Below are 18,141 nucleotides of genomic sequence, written 5' to 3'. Positions count from 1 at the left end.
CACTTCAAGATTCCTTTTGCCACAAGGGTGGAACCTGTGCCTTTGTTAAATCTGACACAGAATGCAGAGAATGGCTAATTTAGAATTCCCTGATTTTGACACTTTATAGCTCAAGGTTTCCTTGTCCCATTTAGCAACATTCATTTGTTGCATTTATTGGTTTCCAAATAACCATCCTGACCTCTTAACATTCCTTTCCATGAGACTCAACCATCTACAATCCAGCTATCCAAATAGTGAGGTCATCTTCCTGAGCAACCACAACATCCACAATTCCAACTGTCTCCCCTATTCCAACACCACTGACCAAGCTGTATGAGAAGTACATCTTTCCCGTAAGTAACACCTAACACATATTGTATATCTACCTACTCAAATTCCTGATAACCCACTTCACTCTCCAAATTCTCCTTCCAGATACACTGTAGAGGTCATCTCTCCTCTTGGCAACTGACCACAATCTTGTGCAAGTCTCTTCTCATAGAATGCCCCTCTCTCAACCACTCCCAACCTCATGTTCTCTGCCACTACAGAGGAGCCAACTGAGATGAGTGGAATATCTTCTACTCCTTTTCTTGGTTTAACTATTGTTTCCATTCATCTGACCCTAACACCTGAGGGAATGAGTTACAGAAATTATTCTCACTGGTATGAAGCCCTTCATCCCCAATTCAAGGCATAATCCTCATTTGCTTTCTAAGCCCTGGTTCAACAGAAAGTGTACCAAAGCAAAGAAAAAAAAATTAGCTTCCTGCAAGTGGCTCACTTCAAGAACTCCAGCTTCATATTCTGCCTACACTAAAGCATGCAACATATGCAAATCAGTCATCAACAAATCCAAATTTGATTTCATAAAGGCCAACAGAAAAAAACTTGTCTCCTACCTAATGGAAGCTGTGCCTTCTGGTCCCTCGCTAAAGCTGTTGGACACAACTTCTGCTCTCCTGCACTTCCACCTCTCTCTCTCTTTCATCCTGATGGCCCACTATTACTTTACTTAAAGATAAAACTGACCTCCTGGCATCACTTTTTTTCTCAAATTCCTGCATTGATGACCAAGGAAAATTACCTCTTACCATACTGCCAGCCTCGTTGTCCAAGTGGTTAGTGTATCTGCTTTCCAGTCAAAAGGCTGCAGGTTCGAATTCCACCATGGGCATGGATGTTTGCAATTGTCTGTGAAAAATACTAGTGGTAGTGGTCGGCGGTAGATGACATGGGTGTAGATGATGAAGGTAGTTGCGGTTGGTGGAGTGGTAGAGATGGAGAGTTGTAGAGCAGATGCCCTCCCTAGATGAGTCTTTGGACTCCCTGGAGGTGTTACATAATAATACTGGAATCCAAGCACCATATGCCTCCTTCAGTTTTCTGACAAAAAGAAATCAGGAAACTACTAAAAAACTTGGATGCTAAAAAGTCTTCTGGTCCCGATGGCATCTCTCCAATTGTTCTCAAACACTGTGCTCCAGAATTAACACCCACCCTGAATCATCTCTACAATCTATTATACATATCTGGTACTTATCCAAATGAATGGAAGCAATCTCATATCCATCCTACTCCTAAAAAAGTGTGATAGAAGTCAACCATCAAACATCAATGACAGTCAGGTTGGGAGATATATTAGCTCACTAATGTGAAGGTGCAGGCCTGAAGATTCGAATGCAGTTGAAAGAATTTATTAAGTACTTAGCTTACTGCAGTCTGAAGATTAGTTCCATAAGCATTTCAAGATTTGAAAAATAGCTCAATTTAGTACCACAAGTTTTTGAAAGTTATTCCTTTTGAAGCACATTATTTTTAGTAATTCGTGCAACTACTCTATAACAAATAACATTACTTTTGATCCCATTTCAATTATTCAGCACATTCCTCATATAAAGTGCAATATTTTCTTATGCTATACTAAGTGTTAAATATGAACTTACTTTATACTCAGAAATTTCAGGACAATATGTTTCCGACAGCTCCAATACCTACAAAGTAAAAAAGGATACCAAGATTCAAGTTATATTTATGAAAACTTAATTTACAATTATTGTGTATATAGCTGAAACCATGTGCCAACTTATTATTTATTTTTGATCAATTCCATTTAAAAAAGGTTGTGAAGAAGTATAACATTATTGTTAGTGGACCACTGAGTGGATATTGGATTTCAAGAAGAACCTGATGACCTCTAAGCAAAAACTGCAAACGATGATTAGTTCACCACTATTACCTCCCATTGCCAATTTATTTATAATGAAATTTGAGAATGAAGTCTTAGCACCAGAGACCCTAAAGATCATACATTTGGTGGTGACATGTGAATGATGTTTTTATTGTCCGAAAACACACCCTTAAGGAAATAACACATTTTTTTATTATTTTATTAAGTTTCTCCTTAAGAATGAGAAGGATAATCTTTTTTGGATATCTATCAAAAAAATAAATGGTGAACGCACAAAATTAGATGTCTACAGAAAACCAACTCACACAGGACAGGACAATATTTACATGTGCCAGTTCATTTGATCATCCTCAACAGAAGTTAGGTATCATTACAACCTTAAAGAACCAGCTTTAAGAATGAACTTACTTGTTCAACTAATTCCTTCTAAATGGCTTTTCAAAAAACAGTCATTAACAACTACTATTTTCTGATAAACAGGCTCAGATATATCTATAAATGACAAGGGCATCATTTCTTTACCTTACATATAAAATGTCAAGACAGCATCTTTTAAGAATAGTTAACACCTGAACTACCTTTAAACTAGTCCACATCTTACAAAACTTCCTATGCTTCCCTAAAGACCATTTGTAAAATGCCCTTGGGTATACAGGATCCAACGTTCTTGTGGCAAGATTTACACTGGTCCATAAGATCCAAGAAATCCATAAGAATGAGTATGCAGGCAGCATGTAACATAAGGATAAAAGTGGTTCCACTGCACATCATGATATAGACTGGCGATATGCTTTCATGCCCTACTCTGAAGGCCACCTTTCTGTTAGAATGTTTATGGAGTCTTCAGAAGTGATTCACTCAAATAACACCTTGAACAGAAATATCAACATTATAGGCATTATACCTCATGGAATTTGGAAGTCTCTTATTCATTTGTGTAACATAAAAGACCTCAGTCATGCAAATAACTACCTGCAGACTTTACACAACAATATGCAGACATTACTGATATATAATGACATATATGATTAGTTATTTTGTTATCAATTGCTTTCATTTAAAAGAATCAAAAGAAATTCGTGTCAAATTCTATTGAATGGGTTTGCAAATAATAGCAGTATCACAAACCAGATTTCCTTTATCCAATTCAACTTCACTTTATTATAAAAAGGAGGCATATTACTAAGACAAGATTTATTCCCTTCCCAAAATCATGCTGCTCCTATAATCATATTCCTGCCCAACCCAGTCCTGAATCCTATCTTTTATAACTTCTCCAATACTGTAACCACTACTCCTGAGATACTGACTGGCCTATAATTTGCAACTTCTGTCTTGGAGCCTCCTTTATGCAGCAGAACTATTTTGTCTTCTTGCCATCCTCCCAGAACTGAGGCTTAAATTAAACAGTCTGGTTACAGGAGATGCCAATTTCCTTGCACATTCTCTTAATTCGTGGGCTGATATGTCATGGTTATGTTCACATTAAGGTTCTGCAATATTGCAAGCACCTCCACATCATCTATCTGATTTGGAGGAAAATTGTAGATAGGAAGTTAGTAATGATGTAAATTTTCATGTAGTACTATCATATCCTGTACACCCCTTGAAGGTACGTAGCAGGAATTTGATGATGATAAATTAAAGATGGCAAAAAATATTCTCAGTTTATCCTTTATCCAAGTATAAGCAAACAAAACTTTGTACATGAAGTTACTTGTATATAGATGCCCTAGACCAGTGGTGTTCAACCTTTTTTACTAAGTGAGCTACTTTTCTATAATAAATTATTCGGTGATCTACTATCTTATATATAAATTATTCGGCGATTTACTCTCTTATATAGATCACGTTCCCCCAACCTGATATCAGATTAAGCACAAATAAACAACTAAAAACTTTATTTGTGCATTTAAAAATTTATTTATCACTTTTAATTATTTTAATATAACAAAAAAAAAACAAACAAATATATTGGAATAAAATATTTATTTCTCTATTTTGGAAAACCAAAGTTAGAAAAAACAGCAGACTGATTACAAACTCACAAGTTACAGGAAATGCTGGTTGATTAAAAAAAAAGTTAATGTGAAATTTGGCATTGTTTGGACCTCACAATATTTTCATAGTCAAGTTGATATGAAGTGGCTAATCACAGAAATCATCTAAATGATCATTTGTAATTTGGTTTCTTAATTGATTTTTTATGACGGTCATATTTGAAAAAGTGGATTCTGACAAGTATTATGTGGCGATCCGAAACACAACAGAATTTTTTGCGCAATATCAGTTAATATTGGGAATTTTTCATGTGCATACTTCCAAATGACTTCATTGTTTATTGATTTTAAATGTAAACTATTCTAAATGTTTATTATCTAAAGTTTTACTTCAGCTTAGTTTATATCAAACAGCCCACTAATTTTATTCGAAATTTTTGTGATGTTCAAGTTTTCTTGAAATGGATTATTGATAAAAGATACAATCATTTCAGTTTTATTAAAATCTTTAAATCTTGAATTTATTTCTTTCTCAACTAATTCTGTTTCATGAATAAATTCTTTTAAATCATAGCAAAGCATTTCTTGATTTTATTCAAAAAATTTTAATAAATATGGGAGATGTCTAAATTCGCGGTCATTTATATTTTTCTTTAATAAAAGTAAGTACTGTTTGTTATGTTTTTATTGAACTTAACATGTCAATTAAATTTTTATCTCTACCTTGTAACGCTAAATTTAAATTACTTAATTTCATACAGAAATCTACTAAAAATTATAAGTGCAACAACCATCTTTTATCACTCAATTGTGGATAAATAACTCCTTTTTCATCAAGAAAATTTTTTATATCATTAATTAACACAAGAAATCTTTCTAAAAATTGACTTCTGCTGAGCCAGCGAACATTATTGTACAACAGAAGTTCCCTATCATCATCTTCCTGTAATTTAAATAACTGTCGTTGCAGGGCTTTTCCTCGAACAGAATTTACAATTTTATTACACAGTACTTAATCTTTTACTACACAGTACTTGTTGGTGAATAATACAGTGGTATGTTAAAAAATCTGGATATTTGTCATCGTTTTTACATAATGAAATGAAGCCTGATTTATTACCTATCATTGCAGGAGCACCATCAGTAGTAATAGATACAAGTTTAAAAAGCAGAAGTTTGTGTTGTTTCACAAATTCATCAAATGCCGAGAAAATGTCTTCTCCCCCTAGTCCTTCCCAATAATGGTATAATTTTCAAAAGTTCTTCTTTACTTGAATAATCTTGAAATCCCATGCGAATAAATACCATTAACTGAGCAATATCAGTGAAGTTGTTTGATTCATCAAATTATAATGAAAACGCAACACACTAGTGAATGTCTGACATTAACCTGGCCTGGAAACTTTTCTCCGGCAATGGGAACTTTTCCTTTCGGCAATTTGAAACCTTGTCTGCGGCCTAGAAGTAGTCTGTCTCTTGCGACGCCTTGAACCGAGAAGTTCCTTTCTGGAAGCAGGAAACTCCTCTCTCAAGCAACATGGATCCGGGTAGTCTCTCTCTCTCTCTGATGGCGACTCTGGACCAGGCAGCCTCCTCTCTGACAGCAATTCTGGAACTGGGACCCCTTCTGCTTGCTTCAGTCCTTTTTTATTAGGCCTCCTCTGAGACTTCGCATGAAGTTTTCCAACCCCCAAAGAATTGATATGAGTCTTTCATCTTAAGTTTCAAGTTCAGCATGCCTTTTGTTCTCCTCCACTTTCTTTTGATTGTAAGTTGCTGGCCATCGGAAAGTTGTTTGAACTCTTTCTGACTGACTTCGGAGATGTTTACACTTAGAGCCTGCAAGCTTTTCTCATACATACAAGTTTCAATAACAATGTTTCTAATGCCGCCATGTACAGCTTCAGCAACAAAAACATTGCCTTTGTTTTTAACATTCTAACATATTCTTATTAAAGCAGTATATACAGTTAGCTTCAAAAGAGTTATTTACAAAAACATCTAATACAAACTATACCAAGACAAAGTTTATTTTTTTACAATATTCACATGGGACTTAACCTAAGTAAAAAATCGATGTAATATTTAATATTTAAGCTACAATCGAGTTTTTACACTTTGCTTATAATCGTATTCACTCAGCTTGCTGTTCGACTTCCACTGATCCAAATTAATTAATTTACTCGGACTTACAAGAAAATTACTGATTTGAAAATTTTAACGAAAAATAAATAAACAATAGCAATACACTTAAAGCAAATTAAAAATAATACAAAATAATGATAAATAAAATATTACGTTTTCAGTTTTAATTAAATTTGTAAGTAAGGAAGAATACACAAGAGATCGACCAAAAATCGCTCCGCAATCAACGGGTTGAACACCCCTGCCCTAGACCGTCTAGGGCCTCTATGCACTGCTATCTTTCTCCTCCAAATTATTATGTCATGACACTGGTCTAAGCTGATTTCTCAGTTTCTCATAATCACTTGATTTGTAATTTCACATATAACTCTTCTTAATAGAAGATTTGGCATGTCTGGCAATCTCTCTTAGGTGAAGATCACATGACTCTTTTACCAAGTGGAGATGGTGTAGCTAATAGTTACCTAATTCTCTGATACTATGATTAGCTCTAGCACTCTTGAAAGTTGAGTCCCCTCTATTACATGTTACCTCAGATAATTATCTTTTAGCAGCTGTATAAATTCCATTTGTTTCCCTTCCTGTGACCATTCCTCCTTATAATTTATGTCTCCACAGTCAAAGTCACGCATAATAATTATTTGTCCTGACACTGTGCCGATTTTCCAATGCATGCCATCTATATTCTCTACCCCCTATAACAACCTACATGCAATGCTTACAGTAATTGAGTGTCAATTACAATAGTGCAAACTGACTATACAAGTTATTCATTCCCAATTTAGCAGATTATACTAAGTGCTGAATTCTCACTATAGCAAACACTGTTATAGTGATCATTATGTCAATTTAATGGAAATAATGCATAGTACTGAGGAATAAAATTAAACTAATTTTGTTCAAATAAACATTAGGGGTATAATGGACTTAAGTGTTTAATTTTGGTATATTATTAGAGCTTTATTAACGTGGTTAGTGTACTAAAGTGTTTTATAACATAATCTATGTCGGGAAGTCGCCGCTAGATGAATTCGTAATGAGTAGTGTTCGTGCAAGCTCCAGATAAGATAAGTATCATTTTCAGTTATCGATACAAATTACTTAATATTGTGTAGTTTTGTTTTGTTTGCCTTGCGTATTTTAGTGCGTCTATTTTTGGTGTGTTATAACATTTAATTTGACAAAACACATTACAGATAAATATGGCACCTGTGCGTAGGAAAATGGCGGCCAGTAATGAAGGTTCGCCATCGTTATCAAAGAACGGTAGCATAAAAGAAATGAGTCAGTGTACTAGCTGTGAAATGTACGCTTTGCGGAGTGCGGTCGGAGTGTGGTTAGATGACGATAAAGGATTGAATGTGTGTAGAAAATGTAGGGAGAATGCGGAATTGAAGTGTATTTCGGATCGTGAGTGTGATATTTTTGTCAACCTTCAGAATGAAGGAAATAGGGATATGACAAGAAAAGGCAAGGTTGTACATGAAAATTGTGAGAGTGTGAATGTAGAAAGTGTGAATGATAGTATAAATGGTTTCTCAGAGAACAAAAAAGATGAGATAGATGCATTGAGTGAGATCGCGTTGTTGAATAGTGCGATAGAAAGAGCAAAACAGCAGCTAGAGTGCATGAACAAAAGTAGACTGAATGAACCAACCAATAATAAAAGGTATGACAGGAAAAATAGACGTATGAATGTGAACATGAACAAAATGAAGGATAGAGTGCTGTATGGAGACTCGTTAGTACGAGGTGTGTTAGTAGAGGATTTGACAAAATCGTACCAACCTGGTGCGACCATAAAGGACGTAACTGCGTCTATTAGAGAGCAAAATGAAAAGGTGAAAGAAATGATTGTTGTGGCAGGTACGAATGATTTGAAAGGAGATAAAATGGAAATGATAGAAGACCTGAATGAATTGTTTGAGGTAGCAAAAGAAAAGAGTGAGAGAGTTAGAATGATTAGTCTTTTGCCACGGTATGACAGTGAAATGTTTAAAAGGAGGGCTATAATTGCAAATGACTTTATGCGTGGGTTATGTATGACGAGTGGTGTGGAATTTGTGGATGTGTGGAGTGAGTTTGATGGACGAAAGGATCTATATAAGATGGATGGCTTGCATTTGAATGGTTACGGTGTAAGAAGATTTGAGAAAGTGTTGCTGAATGTAGTGGATATGCAAATTCAGGGAAACTAGATTTGTTAGGGGGTGGGGGTAGAGATACAGTCCTTATGGAGGCAGTTGAATGTAAGAATGAATATAATATGCCAGAGCAAATAAGGACAACAAATCAGAGTGGGAGAGTTAATATAAGGCATCAAGGTAGGGTTGGGGCTAATGGGGGTCTTAAATTCATGTACACGAATACTAGGAGTATTAGGAACAAGAAGGAAGAGTTTTTGGCCATGGTTGGCACTTCCAGACCACAGGTTATAGGTATTAGTGAAACATGGCTGACTGTAGATGATATAACTAGTGGGATTGAATGTGATGGGTATAGTGTGTTCAGGAATGACAGAGAGAATAAAATGGGGGGAGGAGTATTGTTGATGATAGCTGATGAGCTCCAGCCAAGGAGAATAGAAGTTGAATTGCAGGATAGAGAAAAGAGCACATTTGAGGCCATTTGGTGTGAGATTGTGGCTAGCAGAACTAAATATACAATTGGGTGCTGCTATAGACCAGGTGATGGAAAAGATGGTGGTGACAGTATGCACAAGCAAATAGAAGAAATGGGTGGAAGGAGGGTGATTATTATGGGAGATTTCAACTATGGTCGCATTGATTGGAGTGAGGAGAGGACACACGGGAGGAAGGAACTGGATTTTATGCGGTTATTAAGGGATAACTATCTGCGACAGCATGTAATGGAAAATACTAGGGGTCAGAGAGTGCTTGACCTAGTAATTACATCTGAGGATTTGGCTAACAAATATGACCACATTGCCACCAATCGGTGAGAGTGATCATAGGGTTTTAACTTGGGAGGTGGCTAAAGGTGTAGAATTTTCAATTAAGACAGGGTACATGTGGAATTATCGGGCGGGAAAGTATGACAAGCTTAGGAGTTTGATTGGTTCAGTGCCATGGTATGTACAACTGCAAGGACTAGAAGTTGATAGTGCATGGGAGGTAGTTAAGAAGTGCTTGCATGAAGCAATGGCTGACTGTATACCTAGAGTCCGAATAATAAATCAAGTAGGGGTTAAATGGATGAATAACACCATTAAGCTTGAGTTGCAAAAAAAGAAACAACTATGGAGGGAATTTAAGGAGAAGGGTGACCGGCAGGCACATGAACGGTATAAAGCGCAGGCCAGAAGGGTGACGAGTGTGGTAAGAAAAGCAAAAAAGGATTACGAAAGAACATTGGCCATGCAGGCTAAAGAGAATCCTAAACAGTTTTTTAGATATGTAGCAAGTAAAAGGAAAAATGTACATGGCAGATTGATTTTAAAGAATGCCGATGGTAGGGAGGTAACTGAATCAGTTGAGATAGTTGAGTTACTGAGTGAGCACTTTGCAAAAGTATATCATCCAGGTGGTGACATTGCAGAAACGAATAAACCAGTAGATTATACGGGAATTGTGGTTAATGAAGTGGAGGTGAGTAGTCTATTGCATAACCTCAATGTCAATACATCTGTGGGATTGGATGATATACCAGCTCGTGTTGTACGAGAAGCAGCTAAAGAATTGTCAGTACCCTTGACCATTTTGTTTAATTTGAGTCTCGGGTCTGGGTTAGTCCCGAGCAGGTAGAAAGAGGGGAAAATAGTTCCACTGCATAAAGGTGGTTCCATGACTGCTGTTGTAAATTACCGACCGATTAGCATATCAGGAATCATTGTCAAGGTCTTAGAGAAAATAGTCAAGAGGAAAATACAAGATTGGATAGAAGAAAATGGGATACTGTATCGGGGACAGCATGGTTTTGTGAAGGGTAGGTCATGCCTCAGTAACTTGCTCACGTATTATAACACAGTGACGGCTGAACTGGATAAGGGTAATAGGTTTACAGTGATTCTGCTGGACCTTGCTAAGGCCTTTGACAGGATACCACATGGAATTCTAATCAGTAAATTGCAGCATATGGGAATGGACATAGGGTTGGTGAGATGGATAGGAGGGTGGTTGACGGAGAGATATCAGAGAGTGGTTTACTCGGGAGTAGAGTCCACAAGACGGCCTGTGACTAGTGGTGTGCCACAAGGATCTGTTCTTGGACCACTGCTGTTTAATTTGTTCATAAATGATATAGGAAATGATCTGAGAGGAACAGTTCATTTGTTTGCGGATGATGCGAAGTTGGGTAGGGCAATAGTGAATGCAGATGACGTCAAAATTTTGCAGGATGATTTGGATAGATTGGAGGTCTGGGCTAAGGAGAATGGATGTCAGTTTAATGTGGCAAAATGTAAGGTTATGCATTTTGGAGTGAAAAGATTGGCGGCAGTTTACTGCATTGGTGGAACCCTGCTCCAGGAAATTGATGAGGCACAAGATTTAGGAGTGTTGGTAGATAAGGAATTGAAATTTAGGGGACACATTGCAAAAGTGACCAAAACAGCTCATCAAATCACTTGGTTGCTGAAGAATACGTTGACAAGCAGGCTATTGTTACTCTCTATCGAGCCTTGATAAGACCCCATCTAGACTACTGTACTCAGATTTGGTCACCTAGGTTTCTTCTTGATGGGGAGGAGGTGGAGAGGATCCAGAGGCGAGTGACCAAGATGATAGCAGGTCTGTGGAATGAACCGTATGAGAACAGGTTGAGGATTTGTGGGTTGCAAAAATTGGTTGATAGGCGGAGGAGGGGAGATATGATTGAGACATTCAAATTACTGAAGGGTTTCTATAAAATTAATTCAGAAGATATTTTTGAGAACAGGGCTGATTGTGGGAGGACTAGGGGACATCCATGGAAACTGGGCAAAAGTGTGGTTAGTAAAGGTGTTAGAGCTGGGTTCTTTACTTTTAGAGTAGTGAATGAGTGGAATGCGCTCCCTGAGTCTGTAGTGGATGCTGTGACAGTGAATGAGTTTAAGGCGAGGTATGATAGATACTGTATGAATGTCAAATAGTTGTGATGAATATGATTTGGGGCCTCCCTCGATGAGTCTAATGACTCCCTGGAGTTGCCCGTAATAATAGTAATAATAATGTAATAATGTAACATTACATGCATGCAGGTAACACAAAAGAAGTGGAAATGGTCAGACTATAATACAGTCTTTAGTCCTAGGAAAGGCACCCTCTATAAGTAGCTAAGCAAGAAATATCTGACTAACATAAGACTGCAACTAGAAAATGATGCAATATTTGCAACTTAGCAGCAGAAATTGTCAATATCTGTATGTGAGCCATGCCTCCAAAATGAAACTTCACCACGCCTCCAAAATGAAACTTCACCACCAAAACTCACCATCTATAGCACACAACAGAACCTGTTTTACATAAAAAAGCAACCCATTTTTTGACATGTAAAGATAAGGAAGTTATTTTGCCTCTTTACAAGGCCTTGAGAATACCTCATCTGGACTATTGTGAACAGGTCTGGTCTCCATTGTGATTCTGATACAATGGAGAGAGTGCAAAAGGAGAGTGTTAAAAATGATTGATATATGGATTGTGGAATACTGATTATGAAAACACATTGAGAATTTGTAGACTGTAGACACTAGCAAACAAGAGAAAGAGGGGCGATATGAATGAGACTTACAAACTTCTGAAAGGGTCACACAGGATTTCAGTTGATGGAATTTTTCATTTTATGAAGGGAGGGGAAAGGAAAAGAGAGCCGAGAATGAATGCCACTAAGAATGGGGTGAGATATAGATTTTTCTCTCATAAAGTGGTGCATGATTGGAATCGATTGCCATTGGATGTTGTGTGCAAGCAGTGTGAATGAATTCAAGAACAAGTACGATAGCTGGTACATGCAGTAAGTGGCCTCCCTCGATGAGTCCCCGACTCCCTGAAGGTCTCTCTCTTAATAATAATGTTAAAACCTTTAAAATTTAATCATATAACTCAGATATCAGTCAGTTTTGTCACGATTTCCTCTTGTTCTGCTTCTACCTTAGATCTTAAAGATATTGCAACAATGTTTATTGCAATAAATCTGTCCACTAGTTGTAGTAGTCTTCCAACTAGCCTTCTACTATTTGGTTTCCATTTTTCTATTCATGTAATTTATGCTATCTTTTTTTGCATTCTACTGACATGCTCTTGGCATTCTTTTCTCCTATTTACTATGCACTGACTAATTTACTGGTTATAAGAGCACTTTTTGATTTCTTCACTGAGAGACTAGGTTACAAGACTGTCTTAATATGTAAAATTGGCTTGCTCAATAGACATGACTTCTCTCTTCATTAATATCTCCTATCTTTAGAAAGTGTAGCACTAATAATGCATGCCTTTTGCTCTGATATCACACCTTTACAGTTTTCCAATTGCACTGTTGCTTTACTTAGAAAGATAAAATATACTTATAAATAAAAGGCAATGGTATAGTCCTTCCTACTACTTGTGGCTAATTTCTACATAGGACATTGCAAAAAAAATTATGTCAATATAATATACATAAGCCCTTCATTGATTTTATGTTCTTTGTTATGTCAGACAGTCAAAAAAATATAAGACTTACATCAACAGACAATATTATATCCTGTTCTCTACAGAAAACAACTAGACATTAAGGTTTTTTTTTTTTTTTTTTTTTTACAGTACACAAAAAAACCTTATTTACACTAGCAGTACATTTACAAATGTCTTCTTTCCTTCCTCTAATATATGATATTATGAAAGCAATAACTAACCAAAAGACAATGCCAACTTACTTGCATCACGTCTCTACCAATTTCTACATTTATGTCCTGGGCAAAGTTCCCTCCACTGCACAAAGAACAGCTCCCTTCATTTCTGCCATAGTCTTCCAACAAAAAGAAATCCAAAAGAACCCAAAGAATTCTTAACAACCTGAACACAAACAAGGCATCTGGTCCCAATGGTATCCCACCCATTGTGTTAAAAAAATTGTGTCCCTATCCAATTCAACTGCCATCTACCCTACAAAAATGGAAGCAGGTCTACATTCAGCGCATCCCAAAGAAAGGTGATAAAACTCAACCAATGAAGTGTAGTCCAACTGCTCTCACTTCTGTTCTCTCAAAAATTATGGAGAAGGTCATCAACAACCAACTCTTGAACTATCTAGAGACATACCAACTAATCAGTGACCAGCAGAGGTATGAATTCTGTCACTCGCAATCTACAGCTGATCTTGCTTTCATAACCCACCTCTGGATTCAAATGGAAAAATTTGGAGAAACTCACATGGTTGTCCAGAAATTTCAAAGGCACTCGATCAGGTTTGGCACAGGGGGCTACTTAACAAACTGTCATCCTCACTCTGCAACTGGATCGGCAACTTTCTCACTGGTCACCCACTATCTGTCATGGTGAATGGTTTACTCTCCTCAGATTTCCCCCCAATGCAGGAGTATTCCAAGGTTCTGTTATTTTACCCACTCTCTTCCTCTTGTATATAAATGACCTGCCCTCTCAGACTTCCAATCCTATCCATTGCTTTGTCGATGACAGTACACGTCATTCCTCCTTTGCATTTGACAAACCTTGTAGTGCTCAAGTATTAGAATCCTCACGATCTACCATGACCAGCAACCTGAACGCAGATCTTCCAGCTATATCTAAGTGGGGGCAAGGGACAACCTTGTACACTATATTTCAATTCCACCAAAACTAAGTCTTGTCTGATCTCTCGCAAGAAAGCGCTTGCATGCCTCCCCATTACATTCAGTAATACTGAGATATCCAAACACAATCAAATTTCTCTTCTTGGACTGAGACCTGCACCTCAGATTTTTTCTGGCACAACCACATTTCAACTATAGCTTCTGCAGCGACCAAAAAACTTTCCGGCACAACTTCACACTTGCTAACTCTATACAAAGCCTTCATCCACCCAGCCATGGAATATTGCTCATATTTAGGATGGTGCACCAAAATCCTCTCTAAGATTGCTCAATTCTGTCCAGAAGAGGGCAATCCAACTAAGTGATGACCGTTCTCTCAAACACCCACTTCAATTCTTCTCTCACAAACGTTCAGTTTCTACCTACTACTACAGATACTTTCATGATAGTGCATTGCTGAAATGGCCACTATTTTCTCCCCAAATCTCTTCCAAAATTATTAAAAAAAGAGCCACTGCTAATCAACACCCTTTTACAGTCTATCTTGAAACTCACCAAACCAACTTCACTGCCTCGTCTTTCATTCCATCTACTTCTGTCCTTTGGAACAGTCTACTCCATTCTGCCTTCTTCAAAGATTATAACCCTTAGTGTTCAAGCAAAATGTGAACAGATCCCTCCTTTCTTTCATTTTTCTTGCCCACATATGGCACTAATGTGCTATATGTGGGCAAGAATGCATATTGACATATAGCACACTATATGTGCTATATGTGAAGAAGTTTATACATATTATATATATATATATATATATATATATATATATATATATGTGGATCACACACACACACACACACACACACACACACACACACACACACACACACACACACACACACACACACACACACACACACACATATATATGTTAAAGATACCAAGCTATTTTAAACCTGGTTTTACTCCATTTCCCAAGTAAGCAAACAGACAAATAAGTCAAGTTTGCACCTGCACGTAATGCAAGTTATTTAATAAGGACAAAACATGAGTTCTAGCAAATGGAGAAATGAGTGGCTTGTGGTACAGCAGAAGGGAGAATGAAGAAAAAGTGAATGGGAAAGTATAAAAGTGCAAGAAACCGAGTAAAGAGACTAAGGAGTCAGTGGCACACCCAGGGGGGCAAGCGGCACTGTCCTCCCAAAAAGAAAAAGTTAAAAAACACTAGAAAATTTTCTAAAATACTTTTCCAAATTAAAATTCATTTTTTATTTATGTTATGTCATGTCTTCTATTTCTATACTACTTATGAATTAGGGATCACATAAGGTGAGAGAACCCTATAGCAGTGTTTCTCAACCTATGGTCCGTGACGATGGGACAGATGGTCCACATGCTTAAATTAACCAAATAAATCTATATATTTTAATTATCCAAACAAAACAAATTAAAATTGAATAAGTAGGTAAAAATTATTAAAATAAAATGAATATTTAAAAAAAAAAAATTTGTAGCAGCAGAATGATGGAGTAATAAAAGAGGGGTGAAGTGAAAAACAATATGGTTTTATTGCTTCCACCTTCCCTTGCTGTTTTGTCAGATTTGAAGTGAACATGTGTTGTCCACATGACCACATTTCAAACAATTGCTTGTTGTTTATTGATTTTTATTGTTGAAGGTTTTTCTACTTCATCCAAAGCTCAATATATCTTCAGAAGTGCTAAGTAATACTTAGACAAAATGTGTTGTGAGTTAACTCCAGTATTTATATATTTTTCGAAAATCGCGCAAAAAGCAAGCTGACAATTGAGTTGAATTGCTAACTCTCTTCAACCAAATTCCAATAATATCTGAAACTGCCATAACAGCATTCACTATATATATATATATATATATATATATATATATATCTTAGTTTTAACACGTTTATGAATTTTACACTTTCAGTTGAATTTTATTACTGCCGAGCGAACTCACACAATCTAATTAATAACAATAGTTTTTAGTTAGATACTGTGTTTGCCTATGCAACATAAATGGTTTTGCTTGAGTCTATACATACAGCATAGTTTCTGTATGAGGGGACATGTGATATTTATTAATTAGTGTCGTTTTTATCCCAGTTGTCTTTAATTGCACTATTTGTTGAGAAATATATTACACAGACTGCTTATACTTTATTCACTGACATAATAAAAGCTTGTTTTTCTTGCCTCTGCAATATAGTGGCTTTTGGAGTAGGGTGTGTTGTTTACTGCAGGAGCAAGTTACTATCGCCCTGCTATGAACGTGTTTCAGCTTTTTTCAGTTGTGATGTATATGCGAAACTTTTTAATTTCTTTTTTCGAAAAGTAAAATCAGGGGTGAGAGTTATATTCGAGTAAGTATGGTATTTCAATTATGGATAAGTACATTGGTACCTTCTTTAAACGGAAAAATATCTCAGATGACAATGATAATACAAAACGAGTTTTGTAATGACAGTTTCTGTGTAGTTTCTGAAGAGAAAGAGGTCTGTAACGAATCCACAGAAACACAGAATTCTCATCAGTTGCAATGTGATAATATTAATACGCTTAAAAGGAAAGATTTGCTGACTTGCTGGACACTCGACCAGTGGATCGCATTCAAAGGTAAATACAATTGGCTAGTTTGTAGGAACATTTTTTAGTTTTGTGACTTTTTTCCCTTTACGGTAATTATGCCTACATTATTGTGTTATTATTCAACAATTGTTTACAGTTTTGAATGTGTATAATATCAACAGTAGCCTGATTACGAACGCGTTATGAAAGGGACGGGGAGGTTTGGAGCTTCCCCGGATAGTATTCAAAAGGTAAATACAATTGGTTATTTTATAGGGCCACGAAACTTATTAGTTTAGAATTTAACACTTTTTTTTGCGACTTTTTTCCCTTTACGGTAATTATGCCTACATTATTGTGTTATTATTCAACAATTGTTTACAGTTTTGAATGTGTATAATATCAACAGTAGCCTGATTACGAACGCGTTATGAAAGGGACGGGGAGGTTTGGAGCTTCCCCGGATAGTATTCAAAAGGTAAATACAATTGGTTATTTTATAGGGCCACGAAACTTATTAGTTTAGAATTTAACACTTTTTTTTGCGACTTTTTTCCCTTTACGGTAATTATGCCTACATTATTGTGTTATTATTCAACAATTGTTTACAGTTTTGAATGTGTATAATATCAACAGTAGCCTGATTACGAACGCGTTATGAAAGGGACGGGGAGGTTTGGAGCTTCCCCGGATAGTATTCAAAAGGTAAATACAATTGGTTATTTTGTATAGGGCCACGAAACTTATTAGTTTAGAATTTAACCACTGGGAAAGGGTTTGTGTCCACCTCAAAACTCTGAAACAGAATTTGGAAACATTTTCCGAATAACTTTTTATAAGAAATTTCTGTGATTTCACGATCTGTTTCGGGCTTGCAGTCACGACAACGCCCTTTTGTTATTGAAAAAAGAGCAGCTAATTGAGCTTTCCAGTGACAATGGGCTTAAACTGCAATTTCATGATCGTGGTTTGGCTCGATTCTGGATCTCACCTTCAGTGAGAAGTGAATTTCCCACATTATTTGAAGAAGTCGAAAATCGTCATGCAGTTTTCTACAACCTAACTTTGCAAGAAACGATTTTCATTGCTCCTTCAAATAAAAACAAAATACAGAATTCGTCTTAGTGTGTGTGCTGATGTTCGACTGAAGTTGATCAATATTGAGCCAGATATCCAGCAACTCTGCAAGGTCGAGAAGCTCATCCATCTCATTGAAAGTAAATAGTAACATAATTATATCATTTTATTAAACAAATTTGGCCGACTCTCCAGCCAAAAGGATGCGAGTTCGAATCCAAGCGTGGGCATGGATATTTGTGATTGTCTGTGAAAATACTAGTGGTCGGCGGTAGACAGCATTGGTGTAGATGATGATGATTGTAGTTGTGGTTGGCGAGGATGGAGAGTTGTAGAGTAGGTGCCCTTCCTCGATACGTCTTTGGACTACCTGGAGATGTTATGTAATAATAATATCGACAAGCTTTATATGTTCATTGTGCATCACATAGCTTGAAT

At 36.6% G+C, this 18,141-nt stretch overlaps 1 protein-coding gene across 2 annotated transcripts in view; it reads right to left on the bottom strand.

The window, feature by feature from the left end:
- LOC150102865 (uncharacterized) overlaps nt 1-18,141 on the bottom strand; it is a 151,294-nt gene that overhangs the window by 65,350 nt on the left and 67,803 nt on the right. For both annotated transcript variants that reach the window (XM_090397979.1, XM_090397980.1), the window contains one exon: nt 1,929-1,976. In XM_090397979.1, coding sequence (XP_090254105.1) covers nt 1,929-1,976 — 48 coding nt within the window. The remainder of the gene's footprint in view (nt 1-1,928; nt 1,977-18,141) is intronic.

This window comes from Typopeltis vanoorti, chromosome 9 (assembly GCF_054136105.1).
Source record: "Typopeltis vanoorti isolate ZY-2024b chromosome 9, IOZ_Tvanoo_1.0, whole genome shotgun sequence".
Taxonomy (NCBI): Eukaryota; Metazoa; Arthropoda; class Arachnida; order Uropygi; family Thelyphonidae; genus Typopeltis; species Typopeltis vanoorti.
This window is presented reverse-complemented; position numbering and strand designations above follow the sequence as displayed.